The following is a 27,808-nucleotide window of genomic DNA, read 5'->3' as shown; positions in this document are numbered from 1 at the left end:
GTGCTACCATCTAATGGTACCTAACCCTAATGCAATAGTGTGAGTTATTCAGTCATTTTTCTTAAGTTGACAGAACAAAAAAAAACCTAAGTTTCTAGGAGAAACTCCAACCCCTTACTTAGTTATGCCAGATTTGACCAACTCAGTAACTAGTCAAAGAGAAGCTAAGAAAAAGTTCCCCTACCCTAGTTGTTAACTAGATTTGAACCGAGAACAGCTTTGGGTGGTCTAGTGCTATGGATGCAAATACTGCCCCCCAATAAGCTACACAGACCATAAGCTTAAAAAAAATCAGGATATATATAAATAAAACATATCAGATTTTCTGCAACTCAACACACAACCACATACATCTGTATTTGCACAATCTGGGGAGTCTCCAACATTCTTGAAATCTAAATGTCAAGAATTTCCCATTACATATGGAACAGTTCAGTGTCTCCTGTGACATGATCTGCAAAAAAAAAAAAAAAAGTTTCGATATTAATTGCTAATGATATATTATAACTTTGGTGTAATTTTAGGATTCTAATGGATTGCGGTGATTTGAATAAAAGTCAGGAAACGGAATTGAAGAATACCAGACAAAATGCAGTGATGGATGTAAGACTAAGAATGATATCCAGAAGAGTGAGCATGAAAATATGAGTGTGAAGAATGCGATTGTGAATATGGAAATAATTAAAAAAGGAAAACAAGGCATAATTACAGTGGCAGAAGTGTGCCTAACTGATAAAGTAAGCAAGACCTGGTGTGATTGTGGAAATATAGAAGGAAGTCAGACTGATGAAGCAAATCAAATTAGACATATGGTGGATATGAACGGAAGAATGTGAAAGAATTAAAAAAAGAAAGCAGAGAGAAATAAGTAGTGAATAACTCAAAAATAGCACTACATATGAAGATTCTCTCATAAAAGGTGTGGTTGATGACAAGATGTACATGATATGTTTTCCAGGAGGATGAACAGAGTGATTGGGGCACTAGATATGAAAAGTAAGCATGCAAGGGAGTTTGTGGTTGTAGTTGGGATGAATGATTTGGATGGGAAGAGGAAGAATGTGAGATTGGATATCAACAGATTACTGAGGAGAGTGAAAGACAACAATGTGGTAAGAAGGGTAGTTTGTGTGTTGCCCAGGTATGATGATGATTTGCAATGGAGAGCAAATATCTTGAACGGAATGTTAGCAGAAATGCGAGACAAGTTTGAGGGATGAATGGAGCTGTATAAGAGTGATGGACTGCATCTGAATGATTTGGGAGTGAGTCATTTAGGAAAGCTGTTGCTGGAGGGAGAAGTGTAATGAGTGATGCAAACAAGGTATCAGTGGAAGTCAGAGATGATGTGAATGAGTAGGAGAGTAGACTAGGTGTTTGTGAATGGAGAAGAAAATGTGTTGACAAGAAAGTAAGTTAGACAGGTAAATGGAGTGAGCCAGAGAGGTGAGGGGTACATGGTGTAAGGAGAGTGGATTCTGAAAGTGGCAATGAATGCACATATGTGGATGGGAGTTAGTGGTTGTAGTTGGTGGATGGTCAGCACAGGAATGGAATGGCCAGAAATCAATGGCAGGATCTTTTGCTATGTAGAGCAAAAGATAAGCAAACAGGAGCAGGTGAGGAGAAGTCACCGGGGAGTCAGACGCAAGGCAGCATGAGTAGGACTGGCTATAGACCAAGAAATTAATTGTTATGTTTATTTACAAATGGCAGGAGTGCCAGAAATAAGGGAGATCAAATTATCACATTGGATTTATGCGCCCGAAAATAAGTGAAACATGGTTGGATGAGAACATCTTGATGGGAATAGAAAGTCGTGAGGGATATGATGTTTTTCATAAAGATAGGAAAGGCAAGAAGAAGGGAGGTGGAGTGCTGCTGATGATAGCAGGAGAATTACATCTGCACAAGTTTCAGATACAGGGAGAAAAATGTGGCAGTGGTTTTGAAGCAGTATGGTGTGAAGTGAAGGTTGATAGAATGAGATATTTGGTGGGATATCATTATAGGGCAGGGAATATAGAAGGTGGAGACAAAGAAATGTCAGGCAACTTGGCTTAGTGAGCAAGCAAAGGGTGATCATTATGGTAATTTCAATTTACAGTGACACAGATTAGAATGAACAGATAGAGTCAAGGAATAAGGAGCATGAATTTCTTGGGGGACAACAATCATAAGCCACATGTAATTGCATGAGCCAAATGAAATTACATGAGGGTTGAGTCTTACATCTACTTATATCATCATAGAATGCAGTTGTGAATGAAGTGTCTAATCTTCCTCCAGCTGGTAAGAGCAACCATGAAGAGATCACCTGAGTTGCAGCCAGTCATATGATAACCTCTATAAAGAAGGAATACAAGTGGAACTACAAAGCGGTGATTATGAAAATCTTAGAAGACAACTAGAAGATATTGGAAAGAGGAGTTGAATGGGAAAGAGACAGATGATGTGTAGGCATTGATCAAGAGCCATTAACAGCAGCAATGTCTGAGTGTATTCCAAAAGTGAAAAGGCTAAACAAGGTGGGAATAAAATGAATGAATGAAGAGATTAAGTGTGAAATATGGAAGAAGAAGAAGAAGAAGGCACTGCAGAGGCAACACAAGATGAAAGTTGGTAATGATCAGTTGCATGAGGAGTACAAGGAGCAGGCTACAAAGGTGACTCAGTTGGTAAGGGTAGCAAAAGTGAAGTATGAAAAGAAATTAAGCCAATCAAGCTAAGAAAAATCCTAGTGAGTTCTTTCGATATGTGGCAAGTAGAAGGGAAAATGACTATAGGTGGATTATGCTAGTTGATGACACTGGCAGATTGGTAAAAGTCAAAGTGTAGAATGCATGATGGAGGGACTGATGGTGAATGAGCAGAAAGTATATGAAGAATTAAGTAAACTTGATGTTAATAAGGCAGCAAGATTTGACAGTATATCAACAAGTGTCTTGATGGACTGCCCTTTGGCACAACTATTTAACATGAGTCTTGCTACAGGACAAGTCCCAAAGGAAGGGAAAGTGGGAAAAATTATTTCATTAAGGACTAGGATTTAGAAGTGCATTGATAAACAGTATTCTTTATGATGGTAAACATGGGTTTGCTAGGGGAGGGTCATGTTTCAGCAATCTGCTTACGTTTACAACAAGGTGAAAAACTCACTTGATAAAAGAGATGCATCATATACAGTGGTGTACTTGGATTTTGCAAAGGCCTTTGATAGACTATCACATGACAAGCTAGTAACTAAACTGAAACAGATGGGATCAGATAATAGACTAGTAAGTTAAATATTGGCTGTCAGATAGGTATCATACATATTGTTAGGCAAAGTTGGGATACAGAGTATACAATTAATGGAGAAATTTTGAAGGAGGTACAAGAGATGAGAGATCTGGAGTGATGGTAGAAGACAGAGACTTGAAATTCAGTGGTCACATTGTTAAAATTGTAAGAACATCTCAACAGATTATGGCAATGATGAGGACACTCACATGAGGCAAAGAGGTTATGGTTCCCCTATATAAGGCTCTGATCAGGCCACTTACAGACTACTGTGCACAGATTTGGTCGTCTGGTTTTCAGGGGGGAATGAGGATGCATTGGAGGTCCAGAGAAGGTTTACTAAGATAGCATCAGGTATATGGAATGTCAGATACAAGGAGAGATTGAGGGAATTCAATTCAGAGCCTTGTGAATAGAAGAATTGAGGATACAATGGAGACATATTAGTTGGTGGGGGTCGTTACCAGATTAATGTGGAGAAGATATTTCATATAAATATATGTTCATATTTATATATATATATATCATACATATATAGATAGATAGATAGATATTTCAAGATATTTGGAAGATTTCCTTCTAGAGTAGAGGGTGGCAAGGATAAAGCTAGAGGCCATCCATGGAAGCCGTGAAGGAGGGTGTGAGCAGGGGAGTGAGAAGCAGGTTCTTTGCATGGAGAGTGGCTGGTGAGTGGAATGCACTGTGGTGAGTGCAGAAACTGATGGGTTCAAGGCATGGTTTGATGATCTTTTGGCATGATAGAGTATAGCCCTCCCAAAATGAGTCCTTTGACTCCAAGGGGGTAAGATGATAATAATAATATGCCTTGGGTACACTGAATTTGCTCCTCGATGCTATGTTCCTCTTTTAAAAGACAATTCATAGAACTATCAATATGTAGATCTTTCCATGGACTCCAAGTTTTACAAAACATCTGAGTATGCTACTGAACCAAGACATAATGTGGGCAATAAGTCAGAAATTACTCACTTATTAGTGATGAACAAAGGCAAAATAAATATGTAATTATTTACTTTAACATGCATGTTAAAAAAATTATTCTTGCTATGTAACAGAATCTAAAAAATTAAACAAAAATAAGTATAAAAAACAGAAAGAAAATAATGCTTTTAGATGCTTATTTACCTGTTCGATATTGAGCTTTTGTAGGTTCACTTATCTGGGTATGGCTCACAGTATGAACTGAAATATTATATGCTCTTCCAGGCATTAAGCCATAGAATGCAGCTTGGGCTGGACCTGGTGGTTCACCTTCTTTATCTACATACAATATTGACTGCACAGCATCTTCAGGAGTAATGGTAACAAGATACTGGTCAAAAATTCCTGCAGGATATGGAGGCTGCCACAAAACTAAAAGTGTAGTATCGTTTCGAAACCAAACAATAAAACGACCTGGCGTATTTGGTTCTAGAAATAAATATATAAATTTATAAATATAGCAATTATGAAACTCTGCACAATAACTTCGGTATTTTGCATAAAATATATTATGTATGATTAATATATTTTAAATATATATGATTTTAAAATATAAAGATGAAAGCAATGGCAAGAGACTGGAAACAGGCCACTTAACCTAGAACCACAATAGGAAGAATTAAATAAATAAATGTTTAGAGACTTTACTAATGAATATGATTAAAGTGTTTGTTATTTGTTCTCTAAGACAAGAGGCAAAGCTAAACATCTTGTACAAATAATCAAGAAACGAAAAACATCATATCTTGGCCACATCATGAGAAACAGCAAATACCAACTTCTACAAACTATTTTGATAGGAAGAATTGGTGGCAAAGGAACTAGAGGAAGAAAAAGAATATCATGGTTTGACAACATCAAGACGTGGACAGGGAAGAGCAGTGCACAACTGCTCAGATTAGCACAAGAGCGCAGTTTGTTCACCAAGATGGTCGCTGACCTTCGATAGAAGATAGCACAATAATAATAAGAAGAAGATAAGAGTTAACTGGTGGAGGAAAAAAGCAGATATAATGCACTGAAGTTCTTCCTTCAGGTGATGCTGTACTAGCTACTGCACTATAAGCATCCTTAAGGCAACTTGTTGCAGCAGAAGTATCTGTTATTATTATTGCCTCCTGTATGCTGGTTTAGGTAGAGATGGGGCTAATTATAAGGGGAACTGAATGCCTTCTGGCATTCAGTTCCCCTATATAAGGTTTTAATAATAATAATAATAATTATTATTATTATTATTATATGATGCCTCCAGGAAGTCCAAAGACTCATCGAAGGAGGATACCTACTCTACAACTCTGTCTCCACCACTCAATTCACCAATTACAACGAACAGTAACTATAATCATCATCTACACCAATGCCATCTATCGCCCACCACCACTAGTATTTCCACAGACAATCACAAACATCCATGCCCACAGCAGAATTTGAACCTGCAACCTTTTGGCTGGAGAGCAGATACGCTAACAACGCAGCAAACCAGGCCGGCATAAGGCCACATCTGGACTACTGTGCACAGATCTGAATTCCTGGGTTCCAGATCTGTGCATAATAGAAGAAGAAGACATTGTGGAGAGTATCCAGAGACAAGAGACAAAGATAGTCACAGGTCTGTAGAATGCTCCCTATGAAAATAGATTAACAATATGTTATCATCAAATTCCTCCATGTACTCTCAAAGTGTGTACAGGATACGATAGTACCACATCATTACTAACTTCTTATCTACAATTTTCCTCCAAATCAGTCTGTTACCTGTCAAGACTCCAACATTATCAGATCTTTCTATCTTCTAAGGCAGTGCTTCCCAAACTTATGGATGTCAAAACCCCCTTTGGAAACATTAAAAGATTTCACGCCCCCCCCCCCATCGGGGAAAAAACCCCTAATACAGACATATATTATTATAATATTTATTTATTTATATTCAGTACAAAACATACACACCAAGCGTATTTCTTTCCCGCACATCACCGCACCTGTGTACACTAGCAATGAAACAATTTAAAGCACGAAAAACTTGGCCATTGTAAATGAGCACAAGATTTTGCGTTTGTAAGCTTTTTTTGTGCTTCTTATCAATACGTTTGAAATGAAACTTACATGAATAAGCACATATTTAGTAATATTCATTAAGTGCCAAAATATGCAGGAAGCAAAATTTGTGAACCAACACCAAATGTGAATTTTTCCATTAAAATATAAAAAATAACAAAAAAGAAATAATAAAAATTAAATATGTTTCTTTCAAGATAAAAAAAAATATCTACTTAGTCTTAAAACATTTTAAATTTGTTTTCATTATTTCACGCCCCCCCCTCAACAAAACTAATGGCCCCCAAGGGGGCTGCGGCCCATAGTTTGGGAATTGCTGTTCTAAGGCACTTTTTACCATATCAATCCACCTATACCTTGGTCTTCCTCTGGGTATTTCCCATTCTGTTTAAGTGACCATACTGCCTGAGATTAGCTCTTGTAACACATTCCTGGATGCTGACAATGTCAGGTTCTTTCCTAATATCCTCATTTTTTCAGTATGTGTGTGAGGACTGCATTAGTTTTTTTTCACTCATGGAAATTGTGCAAGCATGTGGTTAGCAAGGGCATTAGGACTAAATATTTTTTTTGAATGGGGGATGAGTTGCCAGAGGTGGTTGTGAGTGCTGCATCAGTGAATGAGTTGACAATATGTAGGCTTCAAAAATTAGCTGATAGTCAAATAATCAAAAAAGAGGAGACATAGAATCATTTAAGTTATTATAGGATTGCACTGAAGACATTTTTCAGTACTTTTTTTTTTATCACTCACGGAAATTGTGCATGAGTGTCGTTAGCAAGGGTGTTATATGTGTGAGGACTGCATCAGTGAATGAGTTTAAGGAGCGGTATGATAGATACTGTGTGAATAATATGATCTCCCTCAATGAGTCTCTTGGCTCTACAGAAATACCTATATCACAATAATAATAATATATAGAAATTTTATGACTTCTGCATTAATTTAAACTCCTTTTCTTCCTGAGTCTAGCCTCCACTGATGAAACTTCAAAAGAGTTCGAAATCAATCTGGATGGTATACCTTCCAATAATGCACAGCAATACATGCACCCAAAAAGAAGTGTGCTTTGTATAAGGTAATGCTGATTCAAATAATGTGAGATAATAGTAATTGCAGAAGTACCATGTCAATACTATTGATGTCACCAAAACAAAAAAAGACAAACACATGTGAGATTCTTCTAAATAACAAAAACAAGTCGTTATATTCATGAAAAAATAGTCAGGGAAACAAAGAGGGTGTTACAGTATTCAACATTAAATCCTATGGTTTTTCATCCCGCAAAGCAGGCAAACTGGCCTTGAGAACTCAACACTATAGGACATAGGATACACTGGGGGGTGTAGGGCTGACTACCTTATCCTGTGAACGGTTTGAGGTCCGATGATTAATAAACCCTTGACACTGCAAGGCAAAAGAGAGTATAAAGAAGATGAGATGAGAGATATAAGAATAATAATCTTGAATGACAGAAGTGCAAGCAGCAGAGCAATGTAACGAAACAGCAAAATGGTGAATTGCATAATTTGCAGAAGAGCAAATGAATATGAAACATACAGACATGTTTGGAAAAAATTTGAAGAAATGAGCAAAGCTAATAATAATGAGAAGTACTTGTGGATTTCTATTCAGGACATGGACTAGTCATTAAACTATGTTCCAACTAGATGTGCAAAAACTGACATGGAGAGAAGACACAAGAAATAAGACAAGTCTCAGTAACTATTTGAGGTGCTACCCAAAAGTTTGGGGGATTTGAATAACTGCACGAACTGGTTGTAGTGCAACTTTTCACTCCAATAAATGGTGAGCAGTACCCTTTGTAAATCAGTATGGCAACAGCAAGCATGCTGAGAAGCTGTGTTCTTGGGTTACATGCATTTTTATAATGTTATGTTTTGGTGGTTGGAAGATTTCCCGCTACAACTGAAATGGTAGATCTTAAGGAGAAAAGAATTTGCATCAAATTTTGCTTCAACCTCAAAAAAATTGCTTGATAACCCACTGAATGCTTAAGAAAGCATTTCGTGATAAATGTCATGAGCCAAAGCAATTTTTTTTTTTTTGTGGTATAAATGCTTCAAAGACAGACAAATATCTGTCAACGATAATGAGCATTCTGGACAACCACTGACAAGTACAACACCAAAAAACATTGCAAAAGTGCAAGAGGCTTCGTTGTAGATCATGTACAGACTATACATGATGTTTGTGAGATCTCAGGACTGTCACATGAGACCGTTCAATGCATTTTGTCAGATGCTTTGAACATTGGATGCAATGCTGCAAAATCTGTGCCAAGACTGCTGAATGATAACTAGAAAGCATTGCTGTCTGCAGGAGTTCAAAGATCAAATCAGAGATGATCCCAACTTCATCTCGAAGATCATAACTGGTCATGAATCCTGGATTTACAGTTATGACCCTGAGACAAAGAAGCCAAATTCACCATGGCCAAATAAAGCATGTCAAGTCAATATCGATTGTTTCTTCTGATATCTAAGGCATGGTCTATAAGGAATTTCTCTCCCTTTAGTCAAACTGTCAACAGCAAGGTTTACTGTGCTGTTTACAAGCAGATATGGGAAGACATTTGGCACAAACATCCAGACAAGTGGAAGAACAATTGATTTCTCCACCATGACAATGAGCATATCCACACATCGCTCATTGTTCAACAATTCCTGATTTCCAAAAACATAACAGTCAATTCCCATCCTCCCCCATTTGCCTGACCTTGTCCTCAGTAACAGTTTCCTGTTTTCCACAAGGCAAAATTCCAGATTAAAGGGTGTCACATTTTGACATGACTGAGGAGATCCAGGCAGAATCGCAGGAGGTACACAACAGTCACACTTCAGGACTTCCAGGGATGCATGGAATCATGGAGAAACCTCTGGGATCACTGTGTGTGTGTGTGTGTGTACTTCGAAAGAGACAGTAGAAACTAGGAGTTAGGGTAAGCAAATTTTTTTTATGGTCAAACTTCCTGAACTTTTTGCTAGCACCTTGTATTATTGATAGTTATAGCTTCAGACTTGTTCAAGACACAAGAGTATACAGAGAATTTGAAAGTGATTACCATCTAGAGTTGAGTAGGATAAAATTGAATATCATATTGAAAAGAAAACTGTGTAAGAATGTTTTAAAATAAAAGTCAACAGCATTCGAAGGTGAACTGCATACTCAAATATATGTACCGTATTTTTCGATAGATAACGCACACCCCCAACATTTTCATCACTCCTTTTGCTGTATAGATAACGCGCATGCGCCAACTAGTGGTAGAGTTAGGAAGTGCAGACAAAGAAAGAAGGAATTCTTTAAAAACATGTGCATTGCTAGTAGCAGTGGTCGACATGGAAGACAGAAGTACTTCTCGGAGAAAATTCTACACAACGCAGTTCAAACTCGAAGTGGTAGAAGTAGCAAAGGAAATCGTGAAGCTGGTAGATTGTTCAGTGTTGGAGAAAGTAGTCTTCGTAAATGGCAAAAGGCTGAAACAGTCCTGAAATGTTTACATACGAGGAAACATGCTATGAGGTTTAGAAGGTGCTTGTGGCCAACTATAGAAAAATAAACGTTTGATTAGGTTGTTAGTGAAAGAGCTAAAGGTATAAGAATATCTACTGTTCGTGTGTTGCAGGAATCGAAAAGAATTGCACAAAATGATAATATAAAGGATTTCAAGGCCTACCCATCTTGGGTTTTTGGATTTATGAAGAGAAACAATTTAAGTGTGCACTCCTCCACTAGTGTTGGACAAAATTTGCCGTGCCACTGGGAAGAGAAAGTAGCTAAATTTTGTTTGTTTCTGAGAGAAAACTTGTGTGGGGTTGATGCTTGTCACTTTGGGAATATGAATGAGGTTCCCATAAGTTTTGACATGCCTAGTTCTAGGACTATGAATCTGAAGGGAGCAAAAGAGGTTTCAGTTGCTACAACAGGGCACGAAAGGTCTAACTTTACTGTGGTTCTCTGCCTAACTGCAGATGGTTCCAAACTGCCACCAATGGTGATTTTCAAAAGAAAGACTGTTCCAAAAGGTTGTGATTCCAAAGATATTATTGTTACTGCTAATGATAAAGGTTGGATAAATTCCGAGGTTATGAAATTTTGGTTGGAGAATGTGTGGCGAAAGAGAAAAATGGCATTTTTCAACCCAAAATCTTTGTTAGTGTTGGATTCGTGTAGGGCACACACAACAGCAGAAGTTAAAACAATTGGAAGTATTCCAAATTGGCTGTCATTCCAGGTGGTTTAACAAAAAAAACTCCAACCCCCTGATCTTGCAGTAAATAAACCATTCAAAGACAATTTGCGGGCTAAGTGGGAAGACTGGATGATGAATGGCATCCATGAATATAACAAAACAGGGCAGATGAAAAGAACATCATAAAAAAATATATAGTTACGTGGATTGTAGAAAGTTGGGCTGCAGTAAGTGAAAACTGTGTTAGAAATGGTTTCATTAAAGCATGAGGGAATTCAGTGGTGTCCGGTGACAATGATTATGAAGCTGAAGAAATACCAAACAAAATTTTTAACACAATTGATTCTTTCAATATTGAGTCTGATGAAGAATTTTTTTTATTTGAATAGTGTAATGTTCAATAAATATTAAATAATACTTCTACCTTAGTTTTGTCATTACATTTGATTTACCTCTCATACCTTTCAAATGTATACTGCACATGTTCATTTTTAATTAATTTAGACTTTTCTGTATAGATAACGCATGCGTTATCTATTGAAAAATATGGTATATAATTCAAGAAAAATGAAAGAGCTTGAAAACACAAATGAAACCTTAGAAATGCAAGGGCAGACTGAAGAAAATGCTGAATGATTTATCCTCTATTCACAAAGTGATGTTGTCTGCAAGGACAGAAAAATCAGAATTCCTTGGTGGACTGAGGGAATTAAACAAGCAGTCATGGAAAAGAAAAAAGCATACCAAAAGAGATATGTGATACATAGAAAAATGTAAGAAAGCAAAACAACACGTAGAAGAAGCTAAAAAAAAAAAAAAAACCTCTATAAGAGTTTTTTCAATTGCAAGTGAGTTAGCTGATTTCATAAGGAGGTAGCAGAGCTTTTTTCTCCCAGAAACTCTGGATTTTCATCCAACATACAGACAAATGCTTTCAGGACATGCAATTTATAGACAAAAAATACTGGTGGTGGTGGTGATGAGCAGTAGATGGCATTGACATAGTGATGGAGACGGATAGAGTATGTGCCCTCCCTCGATGAGCCTTTGGACTCCTTGAAGGTATCACATGATGATAATAATAATAATAATAAACAAAAGTCATGTGAAGACTGGTAAGAACATAGAAGAAAAATGAACACATACTCACAAGACATTAATAATGCAGATATTTCAATCTGAATCTAGTGTTAATATTAGAGATTTTTATTTAAATTATGTTTATATAGAGGATATTATCATAATATAAATCTTGTATATAGAAATGATCTCTGTTCAACAATTAAATTATTTTTAATTTATTTCCGAGCGTACTTATATATTTATTTATTACATAAGGGTTCACTCCGATTGGTGCAATGACCACCTTTTTACTATTTCTTTCAGAATCCAATTAAATCACTGACTCAAGACCAAAATACAAATTAACACATTTAATATAATAAAAACAATATATATACACTTCAAACAACTTTACATAACTATAACTAACTACAAAATTAATCGGATCCAAGACCTTTTAAAAAATAAACTTACACTTAAGACTAGACTAAACACTTTGTTTTCACAATGACAAAATGTTCATAGCCAGTTTCTTTCTCTGTCAAGGCCTTTTTCTGAAGATATATGACTTTATTCTTATTTTCACAGGATCCTTTCTCATCACTCATGTAGCACACAATAATTCTTCCTAACTCAATTCCTCGAATACATATCATTTTTGACAAAACCATTTCAATAACGAGCACATCGCAAGTGCCAACAATGCGTGTTATGAAACCAAAACTAATAAACATACTAACATAAACAATACGTAAAAATATTCAGAATTTTAAATTATGATTATTTTTACACTAGTGCACAAATAATTTAAAAGGCAAAGCAACAACAATGGATTGTTATTCCCTTCCAACAATATGAACCACATTCTGGATAGACACAATAAGACAGCAATTAAATAAATAAAATAAAATAAAATAAAAATAAAGAAGGGGGAAAGAAGGAGTTACTACTTGCCATTTATCAGGATGAGACTGCCAAATTTCTGCTATACATAGACAAGCATTACAATTTAATTTTATCATCATCTTCCTTATACCCTCTTTTACCTTGCGGTGTCGAGGGACCATTGATCATTGGACCTCACTCCGTTTACAGGATAAGGTGGTCAGCCTTATGCCCCGGTGTATCCTATGGCCTGTAGTGTTGAGTTCTCAAGGCCAGTTTGCCTGCTTTGCAGGATGAAAAACCCCAGAATAAACTGGGGAAAAAACCCTGCTGTCCATGCCCAAGACTGGCTAACTTGGCTATGGCTGAGGAAGATCCTTCAGCTCCTCATGTCACCGACGGGAATCAAACCTAGGACACTCCTTCCCCAGGCATATGGTTGTGAAGCGCATAGCCACTAGGCTAACCGCACAGACAATTTAATTTTAGGCAGTGTAAAAGCACTTCTTTCTCTCTCTCTTTGAATAATTACTCATATTTAAACAACACCGATGTAACAATTGGATACTGAACCAGAGGATGACGCAGTCAGTGCCCAATCCATGTCAAGCGAGGCTAGATTTTTCTAGCCTTATGTTCCTGCAGTTGTTTTTTAAACAAAGGCAATCAATCACATTGTACCTGGTAAAGACTAATTTTCTGTCCTTCTCAGGAAGAAAGGAAGGGAGAGTGAATGAGTGAGAGAGAGAGAATTATTTATCCTTCATGAAGGGTAACTAGAAAGCAATTTTATTAACAGGAAAAAATCTGGGAACTAAATTCTATATTTTAAAAATCTTTGAAATTGATTCACACAATGTATGGAATTGGGACCCGCCATACAGGGTCACAGATGCAATGAATATTCTTGAGGTGAAGCCATTCTGTAGCATGATGGTTCAGATGGTGTCAAATCCTAGTCTGAGATCCTTGGGGTTGGAACACACTGCATGTGCACTATTAAGTAGGGATTTGATGATGCCCATATTTTGAGAAGGATAATGTGCTGAATCATGCTATATTTAATAGTCTGTAAGGGCAGGTTTGTGATGAAATGAAGTTATTAGTACAAAAGATGGGGTACAGAAGAGGAGGACATCAAAGGCTAATTTTCTGTCCTTCTCTTTTTATTAATGAAGTTGATAAACAGGTGCAGGATGCTAATCTCAATTAGGAAGGCAGGTAGAGATGCTTCAGATTCAGGCCTTATTCCACTTGACACTAATATACTACAGTTGGCAACATTTTTGTGGTTGAAACTCAAAATACTTGATTATTATAAACCATGTTTGTTGTAATTACAAACTATGTTTGCCAGCCTCGCTGGCTGATCAGATGGCATACCAACTCTCCAATCAATAGCTATGGATTCAAAACCTACCACTGGCACAGATGTTTGTGAAATAAGGAGAGAAATGAATTTCACTGTCCAGTGTGAGACCACCACCAACCTGAAGTGATATGAAAAAAGTTTCATGTTTGTCTGTAGAGAGCAGGGGTTCGAGATCATTTAAAAGAGAAACAAAACGTGTGTGTATTTTTGTACAGGAAACTCATGGAGTCCGAAGACTCATTGCGGAAGGCCCAAACGATCCACATAATCCATCATTTGAATGATGTATATGAATTTCATTGAATTCGTGAATGAATTTCACTGCCCAGTATGAGACCACCACCACCAACTTGAAGTGGCATGAAAAAATGTTTCATGTTTGTCTGTAGAGCAGGGATTTGAGATTATGTAAAAAAAACAAAACGTATGTCTGTGTGTGTTTTTGTACAGGAAACTCATGAAGTCCGAACTCACTGCGGAAGGCCAAACTATCCACACAATCCATCATACCTCTCCTTGCACCCATTAATAGACAAAGAACTCACAACTGATTCTGGCAACCCATTCCACTCATCACAACTCTCCAAGCAAAAAATCTAGTCCTCACATCCTTGCTAACCACACCTTTATTCAACTTCCAGGAATGATCTCTTCTTTTGGTGCCTCTAGCCAAGTGCTGAAACATTCCCCCCCTGCATCAATCCTATAAAACCCTCTAAGTAACTTAAATGTTTCTATCATATCTCCCCTTTTTTGCCTATCAATCAACTTTTGCAATCCAAAAATCCCCAATCTACCCTCATAGGGAGTATTCCACAGACCACTTACCATCTTGATCACTTGCCTCTGGATCCTCTCCACAACTTTCTCATCTCTAAGAGGAATGATAACTCCCTTATCTATGCTTGTTAGTGTGTTCTTCAATAACCATTAATCCTGTGAGCTACACTAGTGAATTTAGCAATATGCCCACTAAACTTCCCTAACACTACCCTCGGATCCCTGGTTTCATTTCCTAGAGTACAGTTCCCTCGATGTGATACACACTCTGTAATCCTTGTATCCTAAAATGCATTACTTTACACTTTTTCACATTAAATTGACATACATCATGTTATGCCCTTACTGTCAGCCTATTTAAATCATCCTGCAAGCTCTCTACATCACCCTGATTAACTATTACTGTACCCAACTGCATCATCTGGAAACAAGTGAATATCTCTCTTCAAATTATTTTCTATTTCATTTATGTACAAATTAAACAGCAGTGGTCCAAGCAAAGAGACCTGAGGCACAACTGGTCACATGCCTTCTCCTGGATTCTGCTCCTCCGTATACTACTTTTTGGTATGGGTCCAGCAATCACCCTCTTATCCACATAACCAGTGTCATATCCATCCATATTTGTTCTAATTTGTGTAATAAAGTTCCACGTGGTATTCTGTCAAATGGCTTTGCAAAATCCAGCAGAATCATTGTGTAGCCATTTCCTTCATCCAACTCAGCTGTCACTCTATTATAAAAAGTTAGTAGATTACTAAGGCATGACCAACCCTTAACAAAGGAACTACCCCTCACAGAGTATCATATTCTTATCCACCCATTCCAGAATTCACTTTTTGACCAACTCTTCCAGTACTTTTACTGCCACTCCTGAGATACTAACTGGTCTATAATTTTCTACCACTGACTTATATCTTTCTTTATGAAAAGGAATTATTTTTCCCTCCTTCCACTCTTTTAGGACTTTGCCAGAGCTGAGACTTAAATTAAACAGCCTGGTCAAAGACATCACCAGTTCCGCTGCACATTCTCATAAAACACAAGCTGATATCCCATCCAATCTTATAGGAGTATTTACATTCAGTATTTACACTGTTTTATTTGAAAGCTGAAGGTCTGATATCATTGTCATAATGCCTGTTTGTTTTTAAAGCCCTCAAATAAAGAATCTGATTCTGCAATAAATTCCTCTGTTATCAATTCACCATCCTGATGTTTTTCCCCCCTTTTTGCTATTAAGCGAGTAATTTTATATAAGAAGCAATGGAGGCATTTTTATGTTACTATTGGTCTAATAAAAACTAACTGTTGAGATGTAAGTTCTGACTTTAGTTCACACCTTTTTCTTTCTCAGTTCAGAATTAACAGGATAGTTGTAGACATATGAGGAGTGATTAGTCTTGAAATGCTGCTCCACATTATGTTTCTTCATAACTGCAATAGAACTGCCACATACCAAACACACACATTTGTCTTTTATTTTAACAATGCAGTACGCTTCTTCCCATTCAGATTGATAATTATATATTTTTTTTTTTTTACTATCCACATTCATTTTAGGGGAGGATGAAAACTGTTTAAAACCCAAGAATTGCTCACAAAGATGCATTCAAACTCACTGATACTGACTTAGCTGAGGAGTAAAATTTGAAGAGAAAGACTAATTGCGGTTAACACACTGAAAGCAGGCAACTTTTTATGCAGGATTTCCCACCAGTAAATTTCCCACAATAAAATCAATAGAATAATAGAGGATTTTATATGACTGAGTGGGCATCAAGGTGCCCGCAGGCATAGAGTTGGCAACTCCTGATCTGGAGCATGGTCTGCCAATCTGGACTTGTCATACAGATGATCTCACATGCAATTTTTTATATGTTCTTCAAGGCAGATGTTAACTGATCTATCAGTTATACCATAGCAGGCACCATGTAAGGACATTAGGTATCAGTTACAATTGTGTGCCTGTCATAGTTATCGTTGTGCTCTGATGATGCTGGGTAGAAAATCAGTGAGCTTAATAAGTGTATTTTTTTCCTCTTGGTGTTGTTTATACAGTTAAGTATTATTATGAATAATGAACTACATCTAAGCTTTTCTTTACATCTTAAACTTCTGTTCTCAAAATATCTTTATTTGGATGATATACCCTTGCAAAACGATCACTCAGGCTCAACAATTTCATCTGTCTCTGTTACTTCTTTACCATCTGCACTCATTAAAGTTATCTTTCCAAAGTCATTCTTCCTCCTACTTGTTACATAATGAAAAAACTCTGGGATTTCCTTTCTCTCATAATCTGATTTTACCTTTCTTATCATACTGGTCACCTTTCTTGCCTGATCCTTGTTTTGTTCATGAGTTAGTGGTCACCTTTTTCCTTATATACCCTCCACAACATTTTCTTTATTTGCAGCTCATGCTCAATGATATTGTAGAAAGTATTTTACCTTGGGTATAATAAATGTTAAAAATACCAAGCAATTTTAAACCTGGTTTTACTCCATTTCCCAAGTAAGCAAACAGACAAACAAGTCAAGTTTGCACCTGCAAGTGATGCAAGTCTAGCTGATCCTACAGGTAGTGCAAGACCAAGGCAACTCGTGGTAAAGGTGGCATAAGCTCTGATCACTAATCTTAATATTTACCCTTAATGCCAAAACACATCTCCAAGAAGGGGATGTATGATGTTTTGTATTAAAGGCAAGGGGCCACTACCCAGACCGGTTTCGACCTTTATTGAGGTCTCATCAGTGGGAGCCAGGCTAGAAATACCAAGATTTAGTAATACAGAGCTTACAAGTTACCATAAGGTGTTTTAACCTTATTAAATAAAAGTAGTGGTAGTGGCCCCTTGCCTTTAATACAAAACATCATACATCCCCTTCTTGGAGATGTGTTTTGGCATTAAGAGTAAATATTAAGATTAGTGATCAGAGCTTATGCCACCTTTACCATGAGATGCCTTGGTCTTGCACTACCTGTAGGATCAGCTAGACTTGCATCACTTGCAGGTGCAAACTTGACTTGTTTGTCTGTATGCTTACCTGGGAAATGGAGTAAAACCAGGTTTAAAATTGCTTGGTATTTTTAACATTTATTATACCCAAGGTAAAATACTTTCTACATTTATATCTCCTCCAGAGATTTTTATTTAATAAGGTTAAAACAACTTATGGTAACTTGTCCTGGTAAAATACTTATAAGCTCTGTATTACTAAATCTTGGTATTTCTAGCCTGGCTCCCACTGATGAGACAAGTCCCAGATTTAGCGGCCCTGAGAGAAAGCTCCATGTTCCAGCTCTGCAGTGAAAGTATCCCAGCCTTGGATTCCAGTTTCCAGACCCCGAGAGAGAGCTCCTATTACAGTCCTGCTGCCTTGGTAAGAACCCTTTGTCTTTTTTTTTCTTCTTTGGTGTTTTGTGTTCCCCCTGTACCTAAGTTTAACAGGTTTTTCTTATCTACAAACAGGGAAAGCTTGGTCTTTTCTACAGGTCTGTCCTTTTGTGGACTTGGATCGTACAAGGGTCTACTCTTCCCTTTTTTTTTTTTTGAAGTATGTCTTCGGCTCTACCGAGAGTAAGAACCCTCGGGTTCAAAATCGACACAAGTGTACACAAGAGGACGTTTGCAAAAGAGCTAATTGACTGCGTAGGGGCAGATAATATTTCTGGCTTTACCCCCTATGGGGGTGGCAGATATCAAGTAGTTTGTAAAAATACAACAACAAGGGCGAAACTACTCAAAGGGGTTGAGTGTGAAGGGAAACTTTGCCATCCTTTTGTCGTTGGTATCTAAAAAGATGAGAATAGAGCGATTCCCTCTGGAATACCTAGAAGGAGGCAACGACATAATTAATCAAGTCTTTTCGAAATGGGAACCGTACGAGATGTCCAAGTAGGCAAAGACGCTGACTACCCTGAATGGATGTTGAGGGAAGTCACGTTCTCGTTAACAATGAAAACAGAAGTTCCGAATTTTGTAATGATCGGATCGGCCAGGGTAATGGTGAGTTACCCGGGAGTAAAGAGGCAATGTTTTAAATGTGGAGCACTGAATCATCTTGGGGCCCAGTGCCCGAAGTTAAAGTGTAAGAACTGCCTAACAGTGGGTCATACACTAGCACAGTGCCAATCGGCATGCCTAAAATGCGGCATTAACGGCCATAAAATAGACACCGGTCCGGACAGAAATCTGGCCGAAAAATTGGGAGGCACTATTACGCCCAACACGGAAACAACAGCCCAAAATGTTATTGGTGCAGAACCGAATGATTTCCCCACCCTGAAGGCCGCACATGAGGGAACAACAAAGAATCATGCCGCTACCTCCGAAACACTGCCAAGTACACCAGTAGAGAAGCCTGCAACCAGAAGAGATGAAGGGCAGGAGGAACTGCCCACCGATTAAACCGCCACTACAGATGTAGCAACCGAAAATAACCAGCAGCACCAACAAAGCGGAACTATCGCTGCAGTCACAATAGACAAGGACACGGGGGCAGTAGATATGGAAATCAACAATGCAGAAACCACACAAAAGAGGCCAGCCAGCCCAGAAGAAGTAAATATTAAAAAATCGAAACAAGGAAGTCCAGCACAAGTTGGAAATATAAAGTCAACTTCAGAACCCACAAAGTTCCCTCACGCAAAGGCCAATGCACCTATATTGCATCTCTTAAAAGATTTCCCCGAGGAGGAGGCGAGACTACGAAAAGCAATAGAAACATTCGGAGACATTCAACTGATACTCACAGGACAAAATGGGCCAAGAGTCGTCAGTGCAGAATGGAACGACGTGTTTGTCGATAATATAGATGAAATCACTCCTGAAAAGATCATTGGTCTTATCGATGCAGAGGACGACATGGGACTAGCACTGCACAGAGGCCTCTACATGCTAAACCACGTCCGTGGAGACAAATTAGCAGATGTCATCATTAAAACCCACAACAATAGACAGCAGGAGGATTTAAACCTCACCTAACAAGTCGGTCGACTCTTAGTATCGATCTGCCAGAGGGGGGGGGGGAATCTGGTTTGTTTTTTCTTCTTTTTGTCCTCTTTCAGATTAGAATTTTTGTTGTAAAAAAGGTCTATGTCTATTCCACACAGGAGGGGGTATCCTGAGAACCTGGGCTGCGAAGGCTTACACCGAGGCGGTGCAGCTCCTTGTAGGCTGCATCACCCAGGCCAGGCTCTGCCCCCGCTCTTCTCTTAAACTGGTCATTCAGGTTGAAATTTCAGAATTTACCTAGTTTCTTACAAATTGTTATATGTAATTTTTAATGTTATTTACTAGTTCCTCTTTTTCATGTGGTGCTTCTTTCATTTGTTTTTCCCCACTTTCCTCGGGCAGACACCTGAAGAGGTGACTGATCGGGGAAAGCTGAAAAGAACGGATGGAGGGAGATAATGTCAGAAATCTGCTTGGTGCTGACATTTAAGTCAGGCCAAGTAGATCGACTGAGGCCTCTTAACTATCTACTACTATCCACTCTATCTTTTCTCCTCCTCTCTCACTATCAAGCTGACTCTCAGCACAACTTTTTTTTTTAAATCTAAAGAGGCCAGTGATGAAAGGCATGAACTCCCATTCTACCTCAATAAAGATCGAAACCGGTCTGGGTAGTGGCCCCCTTGCCTTTAATACAAAACATCATACGTCCCCTTCTTGGAGATGTGTTTTGGCATTAAGGGTAAATATTAAGATTAGTGATCAGAGCTTATGCCACCTTTACCACGAGTTGCCTTGGTCTTGCACTACCTGTAGGATCAGCTAGACTTGCATCACTTGCAGGCGCAAACTTGACTTGTTTGTCTGTTTGCTTACTTGGGAAATGGAGTAAAACTAGGTTTAAAATTGCTTGGTATTTTTAACGCTAAATGATATTATTCATCTATCTAACTCCTACCCAATTTACTGTCCTGACCTTGGGTACACAGTGTGATGTTGCTTCCTCCAGATACCTTCCCACGCACTGTGAACATCCTTCCCTTGCAGATCTTTTATACTATTGTACTGCTTCAAGCTGCCTCCTAAGTGTATCATAATCACATGTCTTGTAGTTCCATACACCATTCTTAACTGGAAATTCCACATGTTTTGCTACTTCCCATTCAGAGGCAATGTAACCACCTTAGTTATGGACAATTATCCCATAAGAAGATCAAACACTCTAGTATCCCAAGTCCCCTCAGTCACATTCTGCTTCAAGTAATTATCTCTCAATTGTGTATAAATTCCATTTTCCTTCCTGCCATGTGATCTTTCCTCCTTCCAATCTGCATCTCCGAAGTTGACCTCCATAATAATTACTTGACTTGCACTAATCTGCTGATGCATGTCTTCCACAATCATCCTTGCCACCCCATGGCCAACAGCAGCAACCAATTTTGTATTTTGTCCTACTGGCCTAAATCTTATACCAGATTGACTCAAATGAACTAGGATCTGCTAGACAAGGATGTACTTTACCCGCTCTGTTATATGGATCACATTATGAAGGAAAGTGGTATTAAACCTGATATCAAAATTGGAGATGTTAATCTCAGCTCTTTTCTTTATGCAGATGATGTTATTCTAAAGAAATCTCCCACAAACCTGCAAGATTCCCTGACTAAAGTGAATAACTGTTATAATAGATATAGTATAAAGGTCAGCATTAAAAAGACAAAGACAATGAAAATAGGCAGAAGCACTGAAAATATAAACTGCATTGTGAATGGAGAACCTATAGAACAAGTAAAACATTTCAACTACTTAGGCACGATTTTTAGTGAAAATGGTAAACATGGAAATAGACAACAGAATCAACAAAGCTGATATGTAGGAAGTCAACTGAATAAATTTATATGGAATAAGAAAGAAATTAGCTGTATACAAGACAGTATTCAAGCCAATTTTAACTTATGGCTCTGAGAGCTGGGTCAGAAGTAAAACACTTGATCAAAGACTAGAGACTGCAGATATGAGAGTCCTGAGAAAGATTAGGGGCATGAACAGATGGCATCAATGGCAATATCATATTAAAAACGAGGATATTAAGAAAGAACTTGACATTGTCAGCATCCAGGAATGCGTTAGCAGAGCTAATCTGCTGGTGGTATGGTCGCTTCAACAGAATGGGAAAGGAAATGTTAGCAAAACAAGTGTTCTCTGCCAGATTGGCAGGAAAAAGACCTAGAGAAAGACCAAGATATAGGTGGATTGAATACAGTAAAAAGTGTCTCAGAAGGATAGAAATATAAGATCTAGTAACGTTAGAATCTTGACAGGAAACATATTGATTTGGAGGAAAATTGTAGATAGGAAGTTAGTAATGATGTAAGTTTTTCCTGTAGTACTATCATATCCTGTACACCCCTTGACAATATAAATATCAGGAATTTGATGATGATGATGATGAAGAAAGTAGTATTAAATCTGATATCAAAATTGGAGACATTAATCTCAGCTCATTGCTTTATGCAGATGATGTTATACTTCTAAATAAATCCAGTACAAATCTGCAAGTTTCCCTGACTAAATTGAATAGCTGTCGTAATAGATTTGGTGTGAAGATCAGCAATAACAAGACAATATAGGCAGAAGCATTGAAAATATCAACTGCATTGTGAATGGATAACCTATAGAACAATAAATTTCAAACCTATAAAACAATAAATTTCAATTTCTTTGGCATAATTTTTAGTGAAAATGGTAAACTGAACATAGAGATAGACAGCAGAATCAATAAAGCTGATATGTAGGAAGTCAATTGAATAAATTTATATGGAATAAGAAAGAAATTAGTCAAAAAACTAAATTACCTGCAATGAAGATAGGGTTGAAACCAATTTATCTTATGGATCTGAGAGCTGGGTTAAGAAATAAATCACTTGACCAAAGACTAGAGACCACTGATATGAGAGTCCTGAGAAAGATTTGAGGTGTGAACAGGTGATATCAGTGGCAATATCATATTAAAAACAAGGCTATTAGGAAAGTATTTGACATTGTTAGCATCCAGGAATGTGTTAGCCGAGATAATCTCAGGTGGTATGGTCGCTTCAACAGAATGGGAAACGTTAGCAAAACAAGTGTTCTTTGCCAGATTGGCAGGGAAAAGACCCAGACAAAGACCAAGATATAGGTGGATTGATACAGTAGCAAGTGCCTTAGAAGATAGAAATATCATCATCATCATCAAATTCCTGTCATGTACCCTCAAGGGGTGTACAGGATATGATAGTACTACATGAAAAAAATTACATCATTATTAATTTCCTATCTACAATTTTCTTCCAAATCAGTCTGTTACTTGTCAAGACTCCAACATTATCAGATCTTATATTTCTATCGTCTAAAGCATTTTGTACTGTATCAATCCACCTATATCTTGGTCTTCCTCTGGGTCGTTTTGCTGCCAACATGGCAGGACACACTTGTTTTGCTAATCTTTCCTCGCCCATTCTGTTTAAAGATAGAAATATAAGATCTGATAATATTGGCATGTTGACAGGTAATAGATTGATTTGGAGGAAAATTGTAGATAGGAAGTTAGTAATGATGTAAGTTTTTCCTATTGTACTACCATATTCTACACACCCCCTTGAGGGTACATATCAGGAATTCGATGATGATGAAAAAATAGGTGTATCTGTAATAAATATTCCGATGATAGCTAACATCTCAAAATCATTTCACCTACTTACTAGTTGTGAAATTTGATGATATAAAAGTTGAAGATTCCTTTCCTTGGTACAGTGAGGATAAATGTACTTCATACGTGGCACCTGGCATCAAATCTTGCAATGTAAATGGAATGGAATTTTCGCTAAGATCAAACGTTCTAAGAGTTGTTTCATCTTGTGATGATAGTATGCTTAATTTAAATCCCGTATAACCACCAGCTAATGGAGGCTCCCAAGTGATCTCAACAATTTTCCCAGTTTTAACATCAGCAAACAAATTTGTTGGTGAATCTGGTTCTGAAAGAAAAAAAAAAAAAAAACATGTAGCAATAAGTTATTTTTAATTATCAAACACTTGTCAATAACATGAAACATTAATAATCAAGAGTTTAAGTTTGAACAGCTTTACTTTATGAAAATCAAATAATTGGAACAGGAATACAGTATCAATAAAGCAAATAATTATTTAAGAACTAACTATCAAAACTAATAAAAGAAAAAAAATTCCAAAAAAAAAGCCACCTCTCTTGCTCGCCATTCATCCTTCCAATTAAGACCATCTCTGAAAACTTGACAATCATTCAAGCCTTGAATGACTGTCAAGAATGATAGCCTTCCCCACTCTTATGTTTTAATTCATATTTCACTCATTATTCTCACCTTCTATCACACTACTCGTGTCTCTAGGTTGAGATTCTCCCACCCCCTGACGCAATGAGGTCAGTTATCGTAATAATCTCACTAAGTTCCTCCCATTGCCTACATTTTGTGATATACGCACTTCCCCTTCTCTCACCTGCCACATACCCAACTGCCAGGATTGCCAGGATGCATACATACCACAAGCATCGGTTTGAACGTTTATTCAAAGTTCCTTGCACTCTAGATGGGATATTCCAACTAAAGATACTATCACCACTGACCGAGTTTTACTCAAAAGAATAAACCCTACTATTATTTTACTTTTATTTATTTTTTTTATTCTTCTCACAGAATCTTTGACTAGTACCCATGTCTCACATCTAAAGAGAGTGCCTGTGAACATAAATGTTTCCAGCAGTCTCCGTTTTGTGGAAAGGCTCACTAATTTCATTTTCCATATTTGTCCATTGCCTATAGGTTTACTTTTGCTTTTGTTACATGAGATTTTATCTGTTTTTTAAAGTCTAAATCATGCCATGTCACTCCCTAGGTAGGTGAAGCCCCTAACTGTTTCCGCTCTTGTCTGTTGACATTTATTTGCTTTTTCATCCTATTCTATCTGAATATCATTGTTTTAATTTTTCCAATGTTCATTATCAACCCATATCTCTCCACCATATTTCAACATCTCCCCCAGTGATCTCATCATTTCCAGGGCTTTTATGGTTCTTTACATGGTTTTATGCCTTTACAACCTCTGCTCTTATTATATCTGTCTCTCCCTCTGTGCTTGGTACTTTCTTCAATTCATCAATTAACCTCATTTGGACCTTAACATCTCACTGTGTCTTTTTTGTTGTGAGCAAAATCTTGTCCATCTCTCTCTCTCTCTCTCTCATTTCTTCTGTGTCCATCAAGATTTCACCAGTTTCATCTTTTATAGTTCTCTGCTTTGGGCTCCATTTCTTGTTGATGTTTCTATTCTTGTATACGTCTCTGATTTTGTATTCACCATGGCATTTGTTGAAATCCTCACATTGTTCCTCCAACCACTTTAATTTGCCTCTTCTAATCACCATCTTCATTGCATTGCATTTAATTTTATACTGTTCTCCAATTTCCATAGAAATATTTATCCTAATCTCTGGTTTTGAATTCACCATGGTATTTGTTGAAATCCTCACATTGTTCCTCCAACCACTTTAATTTGCCTCTTCTAATCACCATCTTCATTTCATTTTATACTGTTCTCCAATTTCCATAGAAATATTTCTCCTGATCTCTAGTGCTCTTTTTTTCAAGTGGATTAACTTTAATGTCTCTTGTGAGAGCCTGCTCTTCTTTGTCTCTATGACTGTTTTCTTCCACTGCTTTCTTGATTGCAGACACCAGTTCCTTTTCTATGATGGATTTCAGTTTTTCTTCAAGCACTTTCCTGTATGCTTTCCCTGTGATATTTCCCCATTCAGTATTCTGATATCTCTCTCTGACTCTGAAATTGTGCTTTGCCTTCACTGTTGTCTGAGTTTCAATTTGATAATGGCAATCACTAAGAAATAATTCCATATCTGCCCTGTGAAACATCTGACACACCTGAACTGATGTGATCCATCTTTCATGATGTGATTCTTACTTATGAGTACTATGTCTATCATGTTCTTTGTTCTTTCATCAGGTGATTACCACATCCACTTTCTGCAATCTTTTGGTTGGAATTTTGTATTGTAAATTACTACATCATACTTCAAGGCAAATTCAATCATTCTTTCTTGCTTTTCATTACTTTCTCCATATCCATATTTGCCCATTACTCTTTCCCATCCCTCACTGTCCATTCCAATCTTAGCATGCCAATCTCCTTCAATAACGAGTATATCTTTCTTTGGTATTGATTTCAAGATTACTTCCAAGCTGCTATAGAATAACTGCATTTCTTCTTCTTCTGAGGTGGGTAAATACACCAGGACCACAGTGATGTTAAATGCTGAAAGTTTTTTCACTCAGTTATATTATAAATTAAAGATGTCAAGAAATTATATTCTTGGTTTAATCCTTTATCCAAGTGTAAGCAAACAAAGTTTGTGCATGAAGTATCTTCATGATTTCACATCAATTGCCTTAGTATCAAAAGTGTGTACTTTGCATTATGGGATACTAAAGCATATGATATGAAGTCATCAGGCTCTATATACAAGTAGCTTAGTCCTGAAGATACTTCATGTACAAACTTTGTTTGCTTACACTTCGACAAAGGATTAATTTCTTGATTTCAAGAATATAATTTCTTCATGCACAAACTTTGTTTGTGCATGAAGTATCTTCATGATTTCACATCAATTGCCTTAGTATCAAAAGTGTGTACTTTGCATTATGGGATACTAAAGCATATGATATGAAGTCATCAGGCTCTATATACAAGTAGCTTAGTCCTGAAGATACTTCATGTACAAACTTTGTTTGCTTACACTTCGACAAAGGATTAATTTCTTGATTTCAAGAATATAATTTCTTGGCATCTTGAATTTATTGTGATGCTAAATGGTTTTGCCACAAATCTTGCCATTATTATTCTTTCATTTATTAGATTGAATCCTAATAATATTTCTCTTGATTTTTTACTTAAAAGAAATTCAATCCCTGCTTTATGTGATGTACTACTGCCAAACTAAATGATTCCTCCACCTTTTATCACTCCTGAGTCTATTCAGTACATCTCCACAGTTTCAAGGATGTTGTATAAATATAGCTCCATCTATTGGCAAAGCAAGTTCCAGGATGACAAAGTATGAACATTTCATGTTCCCACCAATAGTATGTTTCTTGCTGGTTTTATTCTTATTGCACTTCTTTCTGTAGCTAACTTATGGATGCAACCTCAACTGCTCAGTTGGGTATGAAGACCTTGTTTATCCAAGTGACGTCCAACCCAGCATATTATGCTTTCCCTTTGTACTTTTATATTGCACCAAATTTCAGTCATGTTTTTTTTTCCCAGTCAGTGCATCAACACTCGTCGGACCAATCATTACGCTCATTCAGCCACCCCTAACATGGGAACAGATGCTATTTGCAGCTGCCAACTATGGATCAAATGCTACTATTGCCTGTTGTCCATGGGAGATATTTCATTTCCCTCTTACCACTCATAACTGAAAGGTATCCCCTATCCACTACTTGGGGACATGCTCTCTACATGTTTCAGGCTCTCCATTGGGGGAAGCCTGAAATAACATACCAGCTGCTAAATAACACAATAATCTTCACATAATACTTGAGGAAAAACTGTTTACACAGAGAGAGAAAAATATAAAAACAAAACAAAAAAAATGTCCATTTCAATAGAAACCATTTGGTGATAGAAAAATAATTTATAAAACTGGAAATTCGATGCATAAAAAAAAACATTAATAAATTCAATGATACTGTGAACTAAATGTAATACCTTCATGAAATATGGGCATTTAATTTGAAGCAAAGTTAACCATGCTTTCATAATTAAATTGTTTTATGCTCTGGAAACAAAAACAGTTCATACTCTTCTAGGATTTTTTTTTTTTTTTTTAATTAGAAAATTTACATCCTAATCATCACTGGTAGATTAAATGTGCACAAGTAGTATTGTATTTGCCACTGTAGGCCTCAAGGCACCCATTTGTAACTGAAAGGTAGTGAAATATATAAATCATTAAGTTCACATATCTAGACAAGGCAAAAGTAGGATTTAGGATTCTGTCTTTTCTCTAGACTGAGTTCCAAATGTTCATTACATGCTGGAGTTTTTTGTTTCATGCTCTGAAGCTACAACTGGGGTGCTTAAGGGTCAAAGCTGTAT

General features: G+C 37.2%; 1 protein-coding gene across 1 annotated transcript in view; it reads right to left on the bottom strand.

The window, feature by feature from the left end:
* LOC150097850 (tyrosine-protein phosphatase 10D-like) overlaps positions 1-27,808 on the bottom strand; it is a 501,687-nt gene that overhangs the window by 401,542 nt on the left and 72,337 nt on the right. The window contains exons 5-6 of the mRNA XM_090406609.1: positions 23,356-23,631; positions 4,429-4,713 (exon numbers count right to left, since the gene is read on the bottom strand). Coding sequence (XP_090262735.1) covers positions 4,429-4,713; positions 23,356-23,631 — 561 coding nt within the window. The remainder of the gene's footprint in view (positions 1-4,428; positions 4,714-23,355; positions 23,632-27,808) is intronic.

The sequence above is a fragment of the Typopeltis vanoorti genome, chromosome 16 (assembly GCF_054136105.1).
Source record: "Typopeltis vanoorti isolate ZY-2024b chromosome 16, IOZ_Tvanoo_1.0, whole genome shotgun sequence".
Classification (NCBI taxonomy): Eukaryota; Metazoa; Arthropoda; class Arachnida; order Uropygi; family Thelyphonidae; genus Typopeltis; species Typopeltis vanoorti.
This window is presented reverse-complemented; position numbering and strand designations above follow the sequence as displayed.